This window comes from Terrapene carolina, unplaced genomic scaffold (genome assembly GCF_002925995.2).
Source record: "Terrapene carolina triunguis isolate 2854851 unplaced genomic scaffold, T_m_triunguis-2.0 Scaffold84, whole genome shotgun sequence".
In the NCBI taxonomy this organism is placed as follows: domain Eukaryota; kingdom Metazoa; phylum Chordata; order Testudines; family Emydidae; genus Terrapene; species Terrapene triunguis.
The window spans coordinates 300,209-316,890 of record NW_020664435.1 but is presented as its reverse complement, the minus strand read 5'-3'; the positions used below and the strand labels follow the sequence as shown (position 1 = coordinate 316,890).

Genomic DNA, 16,682 nt, shown 5'->3' with positions numbered 1-16,682 from the left:
CAAGGCAGCACGAACAGGAGGGAGGGGAGACAGCATAGCAGACAGAGTCAGACACACACCTTGTGTGTGTGGGAGGGAGAGAGAGATGCACACTGCCCCTTTAAGTAAGCTGACCCACTCTTAAGTGCATTCTCTTTAAGTGGATCAGGAAGTTGAGACAGCAGCTGCTGCCCCAAGCTCTCTCTGTCCGTCCGTGCCCCCTACCTGCTCTATATGGAGAGGGGGTAAGCAGGGGGGAGGGGGACACCCTGACATTAGCCCCTTCCTTTCTCCTCCCCCCCCCCCCCCGCACAGCAAGCAGAAGTCTCTGGGAGCAGCTCCAAGGCAGAGGGCAGGAGCAGCACATGGCATTGGGGGGAGGGACAACTGAACTGTCCGGCAATTGATAGCCTGCTGGGCAGCTGCAGCACAGGGAGCTGATAGGGGGGCTGCGGGTCCACCCTGGTTCCAAGCCCCCACCAGCTAGCTGCAACGGGCTGCTCTTCCTGCAAGCAGTGGACAAAGCAGGTGGCTGTCAAACGATGTGTTAGAAGGGAGCATTGCACAACTTTAAACGAGCATGTTCCCTAATTGATCAGCAACATAACAACGTTAACCAGGACGACTTTAAGAGAGGAGTTACTGTATGTGAATAGCATAACTCAAACCGACGTATCTTAGATCTACTTACTGTGGGGTCCACACTATGCGATGTCGACAGGAGACGCTCTCCTGTTGACTCCCCATACTCCTCTTGATCAGGAGTCGAAGGGAGAGCGATCGGCGGTCGATTTAGCAGGTCTTCACTAGACCTGCTAAATCGACTTCCAATGCATTGATTGCCACAGTGTCAATCCTCCAGTAAGTGTAGATGAGCCCTAAGTATATTACTACTTGTCCTAGCTCTTAGATACTTTGGCGAAGGAAGCTGTATGAGTGCCCACTTGACTGATATAGCATTCTAAGACTTAAGGTTTAATAATATTTTAATTGTGTCTTTGCAGGGGATAGGGCAGAAGGAGCTGAGAACAAGATGAGCAACAAAGTGAACAAAAATAGGAGCAGCAGTGGCAACTCCACTGAGGGTCTGGCTTTGGATAACCGAATGAAGCAGCTTTCACTCCAGTGCATGAAAGTCAAAGAGGGGATCATTGCAGACAGAAAAGCTGTACAAATTGGCTGAGTCCTCCTGCTGCTCTGGTTAATGGGAGTATAAATATACATGAACTTCAAAATGTCTGAGGAACATTGTGCCAATAACTATTTAATATATGCCAAATCTTAAGCATTTACTCTACAGATTTAAAACTGCACTAAAGAAGTTTAATTGATGTTGAGGGCTGAAGTTTTTTTTTCGGTAAAATCTTCGTAGGACAGACAAGTTGTCAAATATGTAAGTTGTGCTCGCTGTATTTCACAGCCTTTGTAAACTGTTTTGTAGCAGCCTGGCTGAAGCAATAACTAGCATTGTTCCTGTATAAACACATGCCAGTAGGGGTGTGAAATCCAAGCCAAACACTTGTGAGCAGTTTGGCTTCAGTTTTGTAGAATGAGATGCACTTTAGATACAGTGGATCTCTGAAGTGGAATTGGCATATCCTTTAAACAGCCGTATTTGTCTGTATTATTCTGAAACTGTAGAAGTATTTTATATACAAGGCAGCTGTTGCATGTGTGGGTCTAGAAGTCTTCGGCCTGCCTCCAATGCTCATGAGGAAACTAGTCATGACCTAAAGTATTGGCCCAAGAGGGTGGCAGAAATGTGGCATTATTACTCAATAGTTGTGTGCTCTTTCTAGCCCCCTACTTTCCGGGGTGGAGTGTGTGCGACTTTTCCAGGGTTAATCCAGTGCCAAAATGACAGATTTAACTTGTTTCTAAGAATTTGAGTATCATTTTTCAGCACCTTAAGTGTTGTTACTGTAAAACGGCATGAATTGGTATGTGCCAGAGAGAAGTAGTTATAGATCTCGACCTATCGAATATTAGAGGCTCGTCCTTAAGATACGCATGAAGAAAAGGAGTTGCTAATGTGGATTGATGATGTGTTAATTTCTCTGTGGGTTGTAGGGGTTTTAGAACTGTTTAAGGGACCTCCAATTTTAGTATCCCCTAGAGAAACTGTTCACTAAAAATAGAAAGGGAATGGGGGCATGTTTTGGCAGCAGCTGTTAGGAAGTAGTGGTGTCTGGTAGTTATGCTAATAAGTGGTAGCAAAAATCCTAGGACTTCTCAGTTTTGGTAGCTGAACATTTCTGAAAGCACCCTACTATATCTAAAGTATTCAGTTTTTTGTTGTTAATTGGATGGGAGTTTAGCATCACCCAAAGTATTTTCTATTCCATGTTTTGCAGTCCTGGTGTATTTTGTCCCTGCCCCTTGGCTTGTGTATCTATTCTCAAAGTAAATGTAAAATTCTTCACACTACAGTAAACATTTTGGTTTTCCACATTTTATTTTGTGTTGTACAGTATCAGTGTATTTGAAGTACTAAATATTTCAGTAGCTATTCTAAACGTAGTTCCATAGTAAAACCATAGTCTGATATTTAAACCTCTTAACAACTAAAATGTGCACGTGGTCCACATTCACTCAATGAAATCATCTCTCACGATTCTAATGCCAAATGCACTGGCAATTACTGAAATGAAAACAGAGGCTTAATGCAGTTCTAGAATCAGTGTATTGGAGAATACCCAAATCTGGGACAGTAAATTTTCAAACAAGACCTAACACTAGGAATACCCTGCAGTATGTGGACAAGTATTGTCTCATTACAGCTTTGTAACTAGATTTATATTCAAGACTCATTTGGTATTATGAATTTCCTATGACCAAAGATTAGCCAACTTGTATACAGTGTTGCCTTTTTTGAAAGATCACTTAGTATGCAGCAGAGGAAGGTCTTATATGTTGTCTAACACTTCTGTGCTTCATTTCACTATGGAAAGCTGTAACAAAGCAAGGCAAAGTCATGGGGAAGGGAGCCTGTTGTCAGAATTAATGGAGATTCAGTGTGTTACAGCTACTGATCATTTGAACAGAGATGGGCATTCAGTGATCTGGAACTTGCAGAACAAAGGTTTAACCCCTAGATCATTAGCCTCTTCGAGCTAGACAAATACTTAGGAAGAAGTGTTTATATCTCCAGTATCTCTGTTTATGAAGTAACAAATACTTTGGGAAACATAGATAGACTGTAGCTTAAATAAAATACAGAAATGTCTCTTGATAAAACTGCATAATTTTCATGTTTTCACCTAATCTTGGTAGCTAAACCAATTGTCTATTCTGCCTCTAGTTAAGTAAGCAACCAAGCAATTAAGTGCTGAGTACCTACTTTTGCAGATATGCCAACTCTCAAATGCACTTCCTTGTTTCCTACTTCCCTTGGCATCAAATCCTTCCTACTATTAAAAGGTAAGTTACTACTTAAAGATCCAAAACACCTGCACTCTTGGAAAGTTTACTTGTTTGTGCACCACAGAACACCAAAACAAAGTTTTCCTTATTACCCAGTGTACCTCCATGAAAGTTCTAGGCAGATTCCAGTAAGGTGAGACATTACTAGCAGAAAGTATGTTGGGGGGGTGATGTGGCCCAAGAAACTAGGAGCTGGTACCCTGCAAACCTGCAGCAGAAGGGCAAACTAAATTTTAAAGAGTAAATATGTGGAAGGGCCTCTTCCTCTGGACACCTCCGCGTTCAGTAGCTAACTGTACAATTGAAGTGTATGTGCATAGCTTGCTTCGCTGTGTTCAGGCAGGCTTTGAAGAGCACACAGACACGAGTAGAAATGAAAATGCAGTTTCATAAATAATTGCTCTTGCCATTTTATTTTTAAACTTTTTATAAATGCCAATTCTGTATATCAAATACATAATGACAAATGGATATGAATAGAACATTACCATGAAATACCAAAGGAGCAAGTTCTCTCGAGTTACCTTTTGTTAGACTGCTCAAAACATCCGTTAATTTAATATTACACTAGCTGGCAGTGTGGTGCTGAAAGTATAAAAATAAGCCTTTAACATTTAAAGCATGTGTGGTAACAAGTTAGCAGCCTTGAAGTGAGATGCAATGTAAACGGCTTTACCAAAGAGCAGTGAATTGATGGCTTATCACCTTTTAAGCTTCATCATACTTTCGGTAATATGCACTGAAAACTGGTACTCAGTGTCTTTTTTTTTTTAATCTTACATTTTTTCATAGGCTGTTCTAACATGTTTCTGAAACTCTTCTGTATGTGGCATGTTCACCTTCAGGTACAGAAGCCTTAGGTATGTCTGCTGTACAAAATATGCACATACGCAATCTTGTCAGACTGCGTACAAATGTTAATTTCAAACATTTTGCTAGGTGTAGGAGATGTCTAACTTCTAAGGGAATCTCTCAGCTTTATTGTGTTTTAGGACTATGTGGATGCTGCTAGTACTCCCACTGAAAGGTAACTATGTGGATTAAGTCTCTTTCTGAACTCTGACGGATTAAGCAAGACGGATGATTAACCTAATGGTTTTTTAAAAAACAGAAGGCCCAATTCTGGGCCCTAAGGAAGTAAAGCATGATGTCCGCAGCAGCTCTGAGGTAGGATTCACTAGCAAACTATGTGGCATCTACAGTGCCTAAATTGAAGGGGAAAGTGCAGGACATGCCAAAAATCCTTTTGAAGGATACTGAAAACGGCTCTTTGTAAGTATCCTTCCTCTCACTGTGTGCAACCCAGTAAACAGAGTTATTCCTAGTCTTAGAGGATCAAAGTAAGTATCATTCTTTTTATTTAAAAAGACATTTCTAGGGCAATTGGTTTGAATCTGGTGACTTATGCTCCTCGTGTACACAATTCCTTAGCTGCAGCACCTTCATTGTGTACTAGAGTAGTTTCAATCACCAGCTAGCTAAGTGCAGTACATACTTATAATGTGGATCTTTATAGTTCTATGGTTTAAAACAGGTTTGAGTTGATACAGTTGCATGCAGAAGGGAAGTAGGAGTCTCATATTTGACTGTTTGTTGGAAATATAGCAAAATAGCTAATTACAATGTGCAAATTCCAGCTCAGCCTGCCTGATCCATCATGGTGTAGTAAGAAACTTTGACTGCAAGCAACTTTTTACAGACATCTGTATATCCCTTTGTCAGTCTCCCATCTCTTCTATAAGTGCTAGAATGGAGCATTCTACAACTATTTGTAATCCTAACGATCAGAATCTCTGTGCAAGGAAAAGGCCTGGGTAGAGACCGTCGAATCGTGGAAGTCAACGAATGGCTACGCAGGTGGTGTCGGAGAGAAGGCTTTGGATTCTTCGACCATGGGATGGTGTTCCAAGAAGGAGGAGTGCTGGGCAGGGATGGGCTCCACCTAACGAAGAGAGGGAAGAGCATCTTCGCCAGCAGGCTGGCTAACCTAGTGAGGAGGGCTTTAAACTAGGTTCACCGGGGGAAGGAGACCAAAGCCCTGAGGTAAGTGGGGAAATGGGATCCTGGGAGGAAGCACAAGCAGGAGAGCGCAAGAGGGGAAGACTCCTGTCTCATACTGAGAAAGGAGGGACGATCAATGAGTTCTTAAGTGCCTATACACAAATGCAAAAAGCCTGGGAAACAAGCAGGGAGAACTGGAAGTCCTGGCACAGTCAGGGAACTATGATGCGATTGGAGTAACAGAGACTTGGTGGGATAACTCACATGACTGGAGTAGTATCATGGATGGATATAAACTGTTCAGGAAGGACAGGCAGGGCAGAAAAGGTGGGGGAGTTGCGTTGTATGTAAGAGAGGAGTATGACTGCTCAGAGCTCCGGTATGAAACTGCAGAAAAACCTGAGTGTGTCTGGATAAAGTTGAGAAGTGTGAGCAACAAGGGTGATGGCGTGGTCAGAGTCTGCTATAGACCACCAGACCAGGGGGATGAGGTGGACGAGGCTTTCTTCTGGCAACTAGCAGAAGTTGCTAGATTGCAGGCCCTGGTTCTCATGGGTGACTTTAATCACCCTGATATCTGCTGGGAGAGCAATACAGCGGTGCACAGACAATCCAGGAAGTTTTTGGAAAGTGTAGGGGACAATTTCCTGGTGCAAGTGCTGGAGGAACCAACTAGGGGCAGAGCTTTTCTTGACCTGCTGCTCACAAGCAGGGAAGAATTAGTAGGGGAAGCAAAAGTGGATGGGAACCTGGGAGGCAGTGACCATGAGATAGTCGAGTTCAGGATCCTGACACAAGGAAGAAAGGAGAGCAGCAGAATACGGACCCTGGACTTCAGAAAAGCAGACTTTGACTCCCTCAGGGAACAGATGAGCAGGATCCCCTGGGAGAATAACATGAAGGGCAAAGGGGTCCAGGAGAGCTGGCTGTATTTTAAAGAATCCTTATTGCGGTTGCAGGAACAAACCATCCCAATGTGTAGAAAGAATAGTAAATATGGCAGGCGACCAGCTTGGCTAAACAGTGAAATCCTTGCTGACCTTAAACGCAAAAAAGAAGCTTACAAGAAGTGGAAGATTGGACAAATGACCAGGGAGGAGTATAAAAATATTGCTCAGGCATGCAGGAGTGAAATCAGGAAGGCCAAATCACACTTGGAGTTGCAGCTAGCAAGAGATGTTAAGAGTAACAAGAAGGGTTTCTTCAGGTATGTTAGCAACAAGAAGAAAGTCAAGGAAAGTGTGGGACCCTTACTGAATGAGGGAGGCAACCTAGTGACTGAGGATGTGGGAAAAAGCTACTGTACTCAATGATTTTTTTGCCTCTGTCTTCACAAACAAGGTCAGCTCCCAGACTGCTGCACTGGGCAGCCCAATATGGGGAGAAAGTGACCAGCCCTCTGTGGAGAAAGAAGTGGTTCGGGACTATTTAGAAAAACTGGACGTGCACAAGTCCATGGGGCCAGATGCGCTGCATCGGAGGGTGCTAAAGGGGTTGGCAGATGAGATTGCAGAGCCATTAGCCATTATTTTTGAAAACTCATGGCGATCGGGGGAGGTCCCGGATGACTGGAAAAAGGCTAATGTACTGCCCATCTTTAAAAAAGGGAAGGAGGAGGATCTGGGGAACTACAGGCCAGTCAGCCTCACCTCAGTCCCTGGAAAAATCATGGAGCAGGTCCTCAAGGAATCAATTATGAAACACTTAGAGGAGAGGAAAGTGATCAGGAACAGTCAGCATGGATTCACCAAGGGGAAGTAGTGCCTGACTAACCTAATTGCCTTCTATGATGAGATAACTGGCTCTGTGGATGAGGGGAAAGCAGTGGATGTGTTATTCCTTGACTTTAGCAAAGCTTTTGATACGGTCTCCCACAGTATTCTTGCTGCCAAGTTAAAGTAGTATGGGCTGGATGAATGGACTGTAAAGTGGATAGAAAGCTGGCTAGATCGTCGGGCTCAACGGGTAGTGATCAATGGCTCCATGTCTAGTTGGCAGCCGGTTTCAAGCGGAGTGCCCCAAGGGTCGGTCCTTGGGCCGGTTTATTTAATATTTTTATTAATGATCTGGAGGATGGAGTGGACTGCACTCTCAGCAAGTTTGCCGATGACACTAAACTAGGAGGTGTGGTAGATACACTAGAGGGTAGGGATCGGATACAGAGGGACCTAGACAAATTAGAGGATTGGGCCAAAAGAAACCTGATGAGGTTCAACAAGGACAAGTGCAGAGTCCTGCACTTAGGACGGAAGAATCCCATGCACAGCTCCAGACTAGGGACCGAATGGCTAGGTAGCAGTTCTGCAGAAAAGGACCTAGGGGTCACAGTGGACGAGAAGCTGGATATGAGTCAACAGTGTGCCCTTGTTGCCAAGAAGGCTAATGGCATTTTGGGCTGTATAAGTAGGGGCATTGCCAGCAGATCGAGGGACGTGATCGTTCCCCTTTATTTGACATTGGTGAGGCCTCATCTGGAGTACTGTGTCCAGTTTTGGGCCCCACACTACAAGAAGGATGTGGAAAAATTGGAAAGAGTCCAGCGGAGGGCAACAAAAATGATTAGGGGGCTGGAGCGCATGACTTATGAGGAGAGGCTGAGGGAACTGGGATTGTTTAGTCTCCAGAAGAGAAGAATGAGGGGGGATTTGATAGCAGCCTACAACTACCTGAAAGGGGGTTCCAAAGAGGATGGAACTCGGCTGTTCTCAATGGTGGCAGATGACAGAACAAGGAGCAATGGTCTCAAGTTGCAGTGGGGGAGGTCTAGGTTGGATATTAGGAAACACTATTTCACTAGGAGGGTGGTGAAGCACTGGAACGCGTTACCTAGGGAGGTGGTGGAGTCTCCTTCCTTGGAGGTTTTTAAGGCCCGGCTTGACAAAGCCCTGGCTGGGATGATTTAGTTGGGAATTGGTCCTGCTTTGAGCAGGGGGTTGGACTAGATGACCTCCTGAGGTCCCTTCCAACCCTGATATTCTATGATTCTATGGCAGTGGGGGAGATTTAGCTGAGCAGTTTTGTTTTCCTGACTGGGCAATAGGGTCATTTCCCAATAACTTTTTTACATCTGATAAATCTCTCTAGAACTAGATTAAAATATGCAGTAGTCTGATTGCTTTTTCCTCTTTTGACAATACTCAAATGAAATGTAAAAAGCAAGTCCTTCTGGCATAAAGCTAAGGCTAGCATGCACAAAGGCAGCATATACATCTGATACTGTCTGAGGTTCTATGACTGAAAATTTCCTTTTCGTGCTAATGTGCTCCGTGCCCCAGATAAGTAGGGTGATGGAAAATGGTTCTAAACTGTCAGAGAACACCAAGACTGCAATGTTTTAAGAGGTTTAGAATATAACTGACTCATGTTCTGCATACCTGGCCTCAACTATTAATGGGATCTGGACAGTCAAATGGTAATGCTGTGTTTTTGTAGCACTGGCCCACTGCAGGCCTTTACAGCCTATCTACCCTTATGTATTCTCAGAGGCACAGCTTGCCCTGGCATCAGGGACAGTTATAACCTTGTAATCTGCATAGAGATTGAAGATTGTTCCTTTATTTAATCTATACTAAATTCTGTGATCTAGTGCCTGGAAGCTGAAACTCTCACTTGTTCAATTTCAAGTCAAATTACTGATATAAAAGCCATTGAATTAGCTTGGTGGTGATCAGAGGGAAAAATTGACTTCCTGTGCAGTATCAGCCAAAAGAGGATGATGTAACAGGTGATTTGGGCAAGTCACTGTGCTTAATTCCCGGTCAGCAAAATAGTAAAATTTCACAACCTGCCAGTGTGCCTTGTACAGAGTTTTAAAGGAATAAGACTGGCCAATATTTTTTTAATGTTTTTAAAAATTACTAAAGTGCAAACAGCAGCAGGTGGAGCAACACACACAATTAAAGGGCTTTAACTGTTTCTGGCCTGTAAATGGAGTAAGTGACTTAAACTGTAGCTGCAGGCCTTTGTATATGCAAAGTTGTATGTGCATAATTAAGCCTGAGCTGAAACCTTCCCCCCACAACATGTTTTAAACTGGACATACAGCTTTGTATCTGCACAGCTGTCCTTAGAGCTGGCTGAGACCACTTTGCGGAGCCCATAAAGATCAACTTACGGAAGTTGGACATCATTTAGGCTATGTCCTCAAACTCCATCCTCCCACCACCACCCCTCCAAAATCTGCAATGGGACAGCTCTTAGATCAATGTTTTTGTCCTACTTTTTATCTTACAACTTCCTTGCCAAGAAGATAAGCAGTGAGTTAGTTACTGGCATGATGCAGTTCCTAACCCAGATGGTCTTTCAGAGAACTGCAATTAAAAGGCACATCTTAATGTTTTTTTCCAAACTACTTTCTCCTCAAAGCTGCTGTCTAACCACAGGAGATTAAACAAAAAAAAGTGTCCCTGTGCTATTAAGATGCTAGATACATTTGCAGCAGCAAACTTTAATGGGAGAGAATCTTACTGCTTAATCTCCCCAAACTCATGCACTGGTGCTCTCCTGGTGAAAAAACAACCCAAAGTTGCTGGTTGTTTTGAGGCTTGCTCCCCTCAGTGTCAATGTTTTACCACTGACTGCAGTAGAAGTAGGGTCAAATGCTATATTCCTGGAGGTTTCATCACATAACAACCATTAATTAAAGATTAATGCCTGAAGAATCCTGGACAGTTGGCACCACTAGCTGCAGATTTAGGGTCTCTTCTTGGCTAGTTACAGCTTAAGAAGGTTGCTTCTCTGACTGAATGCTGTTTTAAGCAGTCTTCTGTCTGTGATGCTGTAATGCCAGTGCTGCAGATGTGTGGATTATTACAGAGAAGGGAGTAGCCTCTTTTCTCTCCCATCATAACTCCACAAAGCCCTGCTCCTGCAGAAATGATAGTTTAAGAGCTAGTATTTAAATGACAACCTTTTTGTTGAAGCTGATCAACAGCTCCTGTAGCTAAGGAGCTCAACTACTGCAGCAGAATACAGGAGTGTTGTACTACAGTGTGCTCCCTGTTAATGGCTCTTATCTGAGGAAGGGGCAGTATAAACAACTCTGCTTTTTTAACATCCAGAACAGCACCCCCTGGCTTTTACTTCATTATTTCAAGGGTTCTCAAACTTTTGTACTGGTGACCCCTTTCACATAGCAAGCCTCTATGCGACCTCCCCTTTTAAATTAAAAACGTTTCTTTACATATTTAACACTGTTCTAAAGTGGGGTTTGGGGTAGAGGCTGACAGCTCGCAACCTCCCATGTACTAACCTTATGACCCCCTGAGAGGTCCCAAGCCCCAGTTTGAGAACCCCTGCTCTAAATAAACAGTACACACAACCCCCTCCTTTTTCTCTACAATGTTTACTGTAAAAGTTAAGCAAGGATTGTTAGAACTAAGCTACCCTCTATGGGGGGAGAGGAAAGACTTCAAAACTTGATGAGGTATAAGGTGCCAAACTGCAGTAAGCTAATGCCTGCCATTTGTTAACATGATTAATAAGATTTACATTCAAGCATTTCACGCAAAAATTTACCATCAATCAGAATTTCTGAAGCGTTCTCACCCTAATGGCTGCACAGCAAAAAGCATGAGCAAACACTGAAGTGGCTCATGCAGTGAGATTGGTGGCCCAAGCCCTGAGCTATTACTTTTTCCAGGTAGTTTTATGCATCTTGTGTCAATGGTTGAGGGATATATTTCCCCAGTGTTTTCAGGAGATGGCATTGCTCTAGCTCTTGACTTCTTCCCTAGAAAGTAATGTAGAGACGTGCCCTCTCATTGCAGTTGTGATGTCTTAAGAGGGGTAGCGCTATTGAAGTCCAAGAAGAAAGGACCCTCTTGCTGAGGCAGGAAGGTGCTGGGAATAATATTGTAAACTCCAGCTGGTACATTCTCCACCTCCATGTAGCAAAATCCACATCTGATTAAAAAAATACAATGCCAGCTTAATAAGATGTATTTAAGGGAGAAAGGAAAAGTGTATATATAATCAAATGAGCTTTACCTGTAGTCACCACTGCTCTTCTTCTGAAAGCCAGAGGGACCAGGCTCTCCTACTGTAGAGACTGTGACAAGTTCAAACCCCACACTGTACTGCCTACATGTAAAGACAGATTTCATTACCCTTGTTTTAAATGTCAAATAGATGATTTACCAAATTAAAGTTGAGCTATAACTGGAAGACATCTGCAAGCAACTAGCACATCTGCAAGTTATTTCTCTCCTTAATTAGAGCAAGGCTATTTTTGCCACTTAACTACACTTGTCAGCACTTGCATTCAGAAACTCAGAGACAAATTTAGTATTTGGCTGCAAAGCTTTCAGCTTTTATAGATCAGTGCATATGCTGAATAGCAGAGACCATAGAAATTAAGTTACATGGGTCCAGATTTCACTGGCTTCCATAGAATTTCCCCCAAGTTGCATCTCTATAACTGAGCACAAGTTGGCTCCACACACATCAGAGGAGGTGCATGCCCCCTCCCCTTCAACCTGGAATCAAATCCCAAGGAGCAGGGGCACCAGAAGGGAAGTGCCAAGTTATTGCAGCAGCAGGCTAGTGACAGGTAAGTAATCTAGTCTGGCTTACATGAAACTGCTTCTACAGATCCTCATTTTTGGAGAGAGCAAGTGTTGCTTATGTACCCTGAAGAAGCATGAATGAGTACTTTGCCAAAACCAACACCTACCTACTTGCCTGACTCCTTATAATACTGTTCAGTGACCAGACACTGACCCTCTAGTGTCAGTTAGGAACAATGCATAGGTGCCTGCTAGTGGGGCTCTGCTAGAAAGTGACAGTGGGGGCCAGGAGGCTTGCCACTCACAGCTTCACCTGTTACGGAGTGAAGACATGAACAGTCTTTCTGATGGGATTTTAGGCAGAGGCCCTAACGTGACCATGCAATGTCACTACAATTGCACTGGTTGTAAGGGTTGTAGCCTCAGTGTCTACATCAGTCTGCCTTCCCAAATTCCTCCTACAGTTTTAACTGCAGAAGTTGTTCTTAGGAAGTGGAGTGCAGTGCAGTAGGGGTGGTGCACAATTACCACTTGCTACCTCAGAGGTGAGTGCTGGGCAAATGCCCCAGGCATGCTTATAAAATACTTTGGGGGCTTTCAGGATGAATGGTGCTCTAGTGCTATACACATCCCTCCCTCAATGCATGTGGCTATTCTGTCATAGCACAACCAGGCCATTGAGCTGCATGCAGCTCAATGTTGGTGACCGTGTGGAGTGGCACAGCCTTAGAGCACAAACAGAATATGAGCTGTAGCCTGCCAGCCTGAGAAAGCACATCTTGTGTCACACCTTCAGGGGTGGGGTGAGGTTCTCCTGCACATTGACTCTACTGCAGGGATAAAGGGGCCACAGGCATGGCTAGCTGTCCTAGGGGCCATGCCAGGCCCCCTGTGCCCTGCCATGCAAGGTGCAGCTGTGGTCTGACCCCTAGCCAGCAGATAGAAAGAGGATTCTGGCATATGGGGAGAATTCAAGAGGGAAAGATAAGTTATCCTTAACATTAAAAATGATTCATTGTTTAACAGCTGGGTGGAGAGTGGAAGCTGCTTGAAAATCATGAGAATGAAGGGAAAAACCATTAATGAAGATTGGTTCAGCTGGAAATTAAGTGGCCTTTAAAGTTCAAGTTTGTGACAAGTTAAAAAAAAAAAAGCTTACACTTGATCTGTATCTCATGTTCTAACTACTGATACACAACATTTATTCTTCACAAACCTTGGTCCTCTTAATTCAATTAGCAATGGCCCAGTCTTCTCCAGCTGAAATTGGTAAATGGGGTTGTTTTTGTAGGAATCTCTGAAGTTTCCACAGCCTCCAGCACTATGACCTTTCCACTGCCCGTTAACCTGACAAGAAACAAAACAGATGGTGCCCTATTTATTACAGGCAGATCTTGTGTTTTCTCTCTCTAGTTTCACTACAGAGAAATAAAAAAGTGAAGTCCTGGATTCTTCTCACTTCAGTTGATGTGTGTAACTCCACTGATTTCAATAGTTGTTCCTGATTTATACCAGCATAGACAAGATCAGAATTATTTTTAGTGTTTAGAAAAAAATTTTTTTTTTACATAGTGCCTTCCACTTCAACAAATATTAAAGCTATTTAGCTTAAAGCCTCAGACCCCTTCTCATTTGGATTAAACAATTCAGTATTCAAATTTTCCTTGATCATATTCAGGCCACTACCTTCAAGTTCTAACAACCCAAAAAGAGCAAGAGCTTCTGAGTATAGATAAAAAATGAAGCTCACAAGTTATTCCACTCACACTACTGTAGAGGATGCACAATAGAGACATTCTAAGTCAAAGCATACATTTGTGTTTCATCAAGAGGCTCACTTTGCATGGAAAATACCAAACAAAATAATGTAAAATTAACTAATACAAAACAACTCCAGAGACCGAGAGGGACCTTCTTTCTAAACATCAGGAATTTCACACACCCAGAGCAGATTAACAACAAGCACTGATTTATGGAAGAAAATCCAATTTCTTACCCGTTTGGAAATGGTGTATGGGGTAGGGATCTTGGTAAAAGTAAACTTGCATACTGAATACACCTAGATTGTGGAAGAAGGATTCAGTCACACAAATCAACCAAGCATTTACAGTATGAAACCATGACAAAATATAATTATGGGAAAAAAGCGGCTTTACATGCACAGCAACTGTGGAGCTCTTGAGTCCCTATCTGTCTCCAATAGGTAAAAGATGCAGACTGACATCAGCTAATTTGTACAATATAATGGTCTATACAAAAAGAGAACATTCCCTATTTCCCTTCCTGGCGCAATGGGGGGGGGGGGGGGGGGGGGGGGGGGGAACAGATGCTTCGAACATTACTAACAGTTGGAGGGCACAGGGTAGAACCGGAGTTGTGGGCACCCATACTCCTTTCAACTATTAAGCCCTAGTCCCCTCACCAAAGCAAACTGTGAACACCTATAGCGGTGCTTTAATTTGCTCTCTGATACTTAGCACAGTGCATACTCCCCTAAAGCTCCAGCTAGCTGCTCAATGTGTTTAGTGTGCAGAGCAGAGGGACACCAAGCAGATTACGTATGGACAAGAAAAGGCTGGTGATATTACGAGAACCAGAAGCACTTTCTGCCCAGTGAGTACTGGGAAACAGCAGATACCACCCACAATAACATGCCCTTCAAAGTTTGTGTATTTGATATGTAAAGTCACCATGGGGTGACTGGGGCTACAGTGCTTGGGCTCCAACCATTATCCTCCACTGCCCTCCCTTCCCCCAGAATGCTTTTGGGTGGGGATTGAGATTAGTATTTGAGTAGTGAAATAAGGGGCAGTTGTTTGCTCTGAACTATGTCCTCCTCATACAATACTTGTTTGAGAACACAGCTCATCTCTCATTGTTTGTGAGCAGTCTAGTCATTTTAAATGCAGAGCTCAACACAGGTGCAAAACAATAGCAATAGAGTCCTCCGTTTCCACCAGTGCTTGTCAAAGTGGCCTGTAGTGAAGTCCGGTAAGGCAGAGGTGCACTGGGGAAGCATAACTGAACTGCATCCAATTCCAGGTCACATTTTTATAGCGTAAAGAATGTAGGGGGAGAGGGTGCGAACTGTCTTATTTTCTGTAGTGGCAAAGGAAATGCGTAACACATTAGCATAGAATTTGTCAGTTACAGGATGACCTTTCATTCGGATTACTGTGTACGTGAGGATTTAGGGAAGAAAATACTTTAAACCATCTTTACTGAAATATGAAGTGGATGAAGGCTGGGTAGTGCAATGATGAGCCAGTGCTAGAGCCTTTTACCTTGAAGCAGATGTTTAATTTTAGCTGAGGAAATAAAACAAAAATACTTTCATCTTTTTAACCTAGTCTAATTATAAGATTATGATCGAGAGAGTTTCTGGACTGCAGTAATGTAACAAAGCGCTGCACGCAAGAACTGAGACTGTATTGCCCTCACTAGATGGAGATCCATATATGGGTATGTCTACACAGCAGCTGGAGGTGTGATTCCCAGCTCAGGAAGACATACACACTATAGGTCAGCTAACACATTAAAAATAGCAGCGTGGCCAGAGAGGTTAGCCACCTGCATGTAGTCCCACCTGACCCCCTGGGTATGTTCTTGGGCAGCTAGCCTGAGCTGCTGCCTGTGCCATCATGGCCACGCTGCTATTTTTAGCACCTTAGCCAAAGCTGAGCTAGTGTGTGTGTCTGTCTATCTGAGCTAGGAATCACAGCTCCTAGCTGCTCTATAGATATGCACTAGAGCACCTACACAGTGCTTCCCTTTCTCCAGTGCGTCCTGTCCATGATTCACATCTTCCCCCGACCCCTTCCAAAAACAACTATATTCATCGAAAAATAAGTACTTTGAAATATAGGGCAATCAATTTAAAAAAAAAAATCTGAAAACCGTCCCCAGGATCAACAGACACTTCCCATCACTCTTACCAATGGGGAGGATTTTCTCTTTGCTATGTTTTCCCACTGAATTCAATACTCCGCTTATAATATGATTGTAGTTTCTCTATAGTACATACCCTGACAGTATAGTGGATCGTGTTCTGTTTCTCATACTGGGATACCACCAGTGTAAACGTATGGGACCCTGGCGATGTCAGCGCTATCTTGGTCAGATAGTGGGGACTGTTGATCCGAATCCCATCAATATATGGGGCAGGATCAGCTGGAAAGAAAGAGATGCATGTTTCCTCACCACCAAAAAACCCCCCAGCAGTGGTGAAAATTTCTATCCATTCTGCCTCATTACTGGGCTTTATGCCAGGAAACTCATTCTGCTGGCAACAAGCTGGTGACACAGGAATACAAGCTACACCCAGCCTAGCTAACTGTAAAAATAACAATATCTTCCACTTTCACAGATGAAACACTCAAAAGGCTTTCAAGAGCAACTCCAAACAAACAGTGTCTGGGAATTGGGTATGATATGGCATCCACTCATTGTGCCATAGATGCCTTTTCAGGATGCATTGGGAAATGCAGCCTAATGCCCTTTTCTTGCATCACAGGCCTCATCCAACTTCCAGTGACTTCAATGGGAGTAGATCAGGCCCAATAGCTTTACTCTAGAGAGAGTCCTACTGTGATTTTAAGTAGACAATTAAATAAGACCCAGAATCTTAAATTAAAATATATTTGAGGGGAAGAGACCCTCAAACTTTTTCCTGTGATGAGTTCCTTATGGAGGCTCCCTGCTGGGAGGGAATCAAAAGACTGGATCTGGGCTGTGGAAGTGTCCAAAGCTTTTCAGAGTAAAGCTTCCTAACAT

General features: G+C 43.4%; 2 protein-coding genes across 2 annotated transcripts in view; one reads left to right on the top strand and one right to left on the bottom strand.

Annotated features, from left to right (window-relative positions):
- Positions 1-2,430, top strand: part of SH3BP5 (SH3 domain binding protein 5) — a 60,899-nt gene extending 58,469 nt beyond the window's left edge. The window contains exon 8 of the mRNA XM_024194476.3: positions 984-2,430. Within this exon, the coding sequence (XP_024050244.1) occupies positions 984-1,162 (179 nt within the window). The 3' untranslated portion in view covers positions 1,163-2,430. The remainder of the gene's footprint in view (positions 1-983) is intronic.
- Positions 2,431-10,681: 8,251 nt separating this feature from the next.
- CAPN7 (calpain 7) overlaps positions 10,682-16,682 on the bottom strand; it is a 35,909-nt gene continuing 29,908 nt past the window's right edge. The window contains exons 17-21 of the mRNA XM_024194486.3: positions 15,934-16,079; positions 13,906-13,968; positions 13,126-13,256; positions 11,392-11,484; positions 10,682-11,307 (exon numbers count right to left, since the gene is read on the bottom strand). Coding sequence (XP_024050254.1) covers positions 11,163-11,307; positions 11,392-11,484; positions 13,126-13,256; positions 13,906-13,968; positions 15,934-16,079 — 578 coding nt within the window. The 3' untranslated portion in view covers positions 10,682-11,162. The remainder of the gene's footprint in view (positions 11,308-11,391; positions 11,485-13,125; positions 13,257-13,905; positions 13,969-15,933; positions 16,080-16,682) is intronic.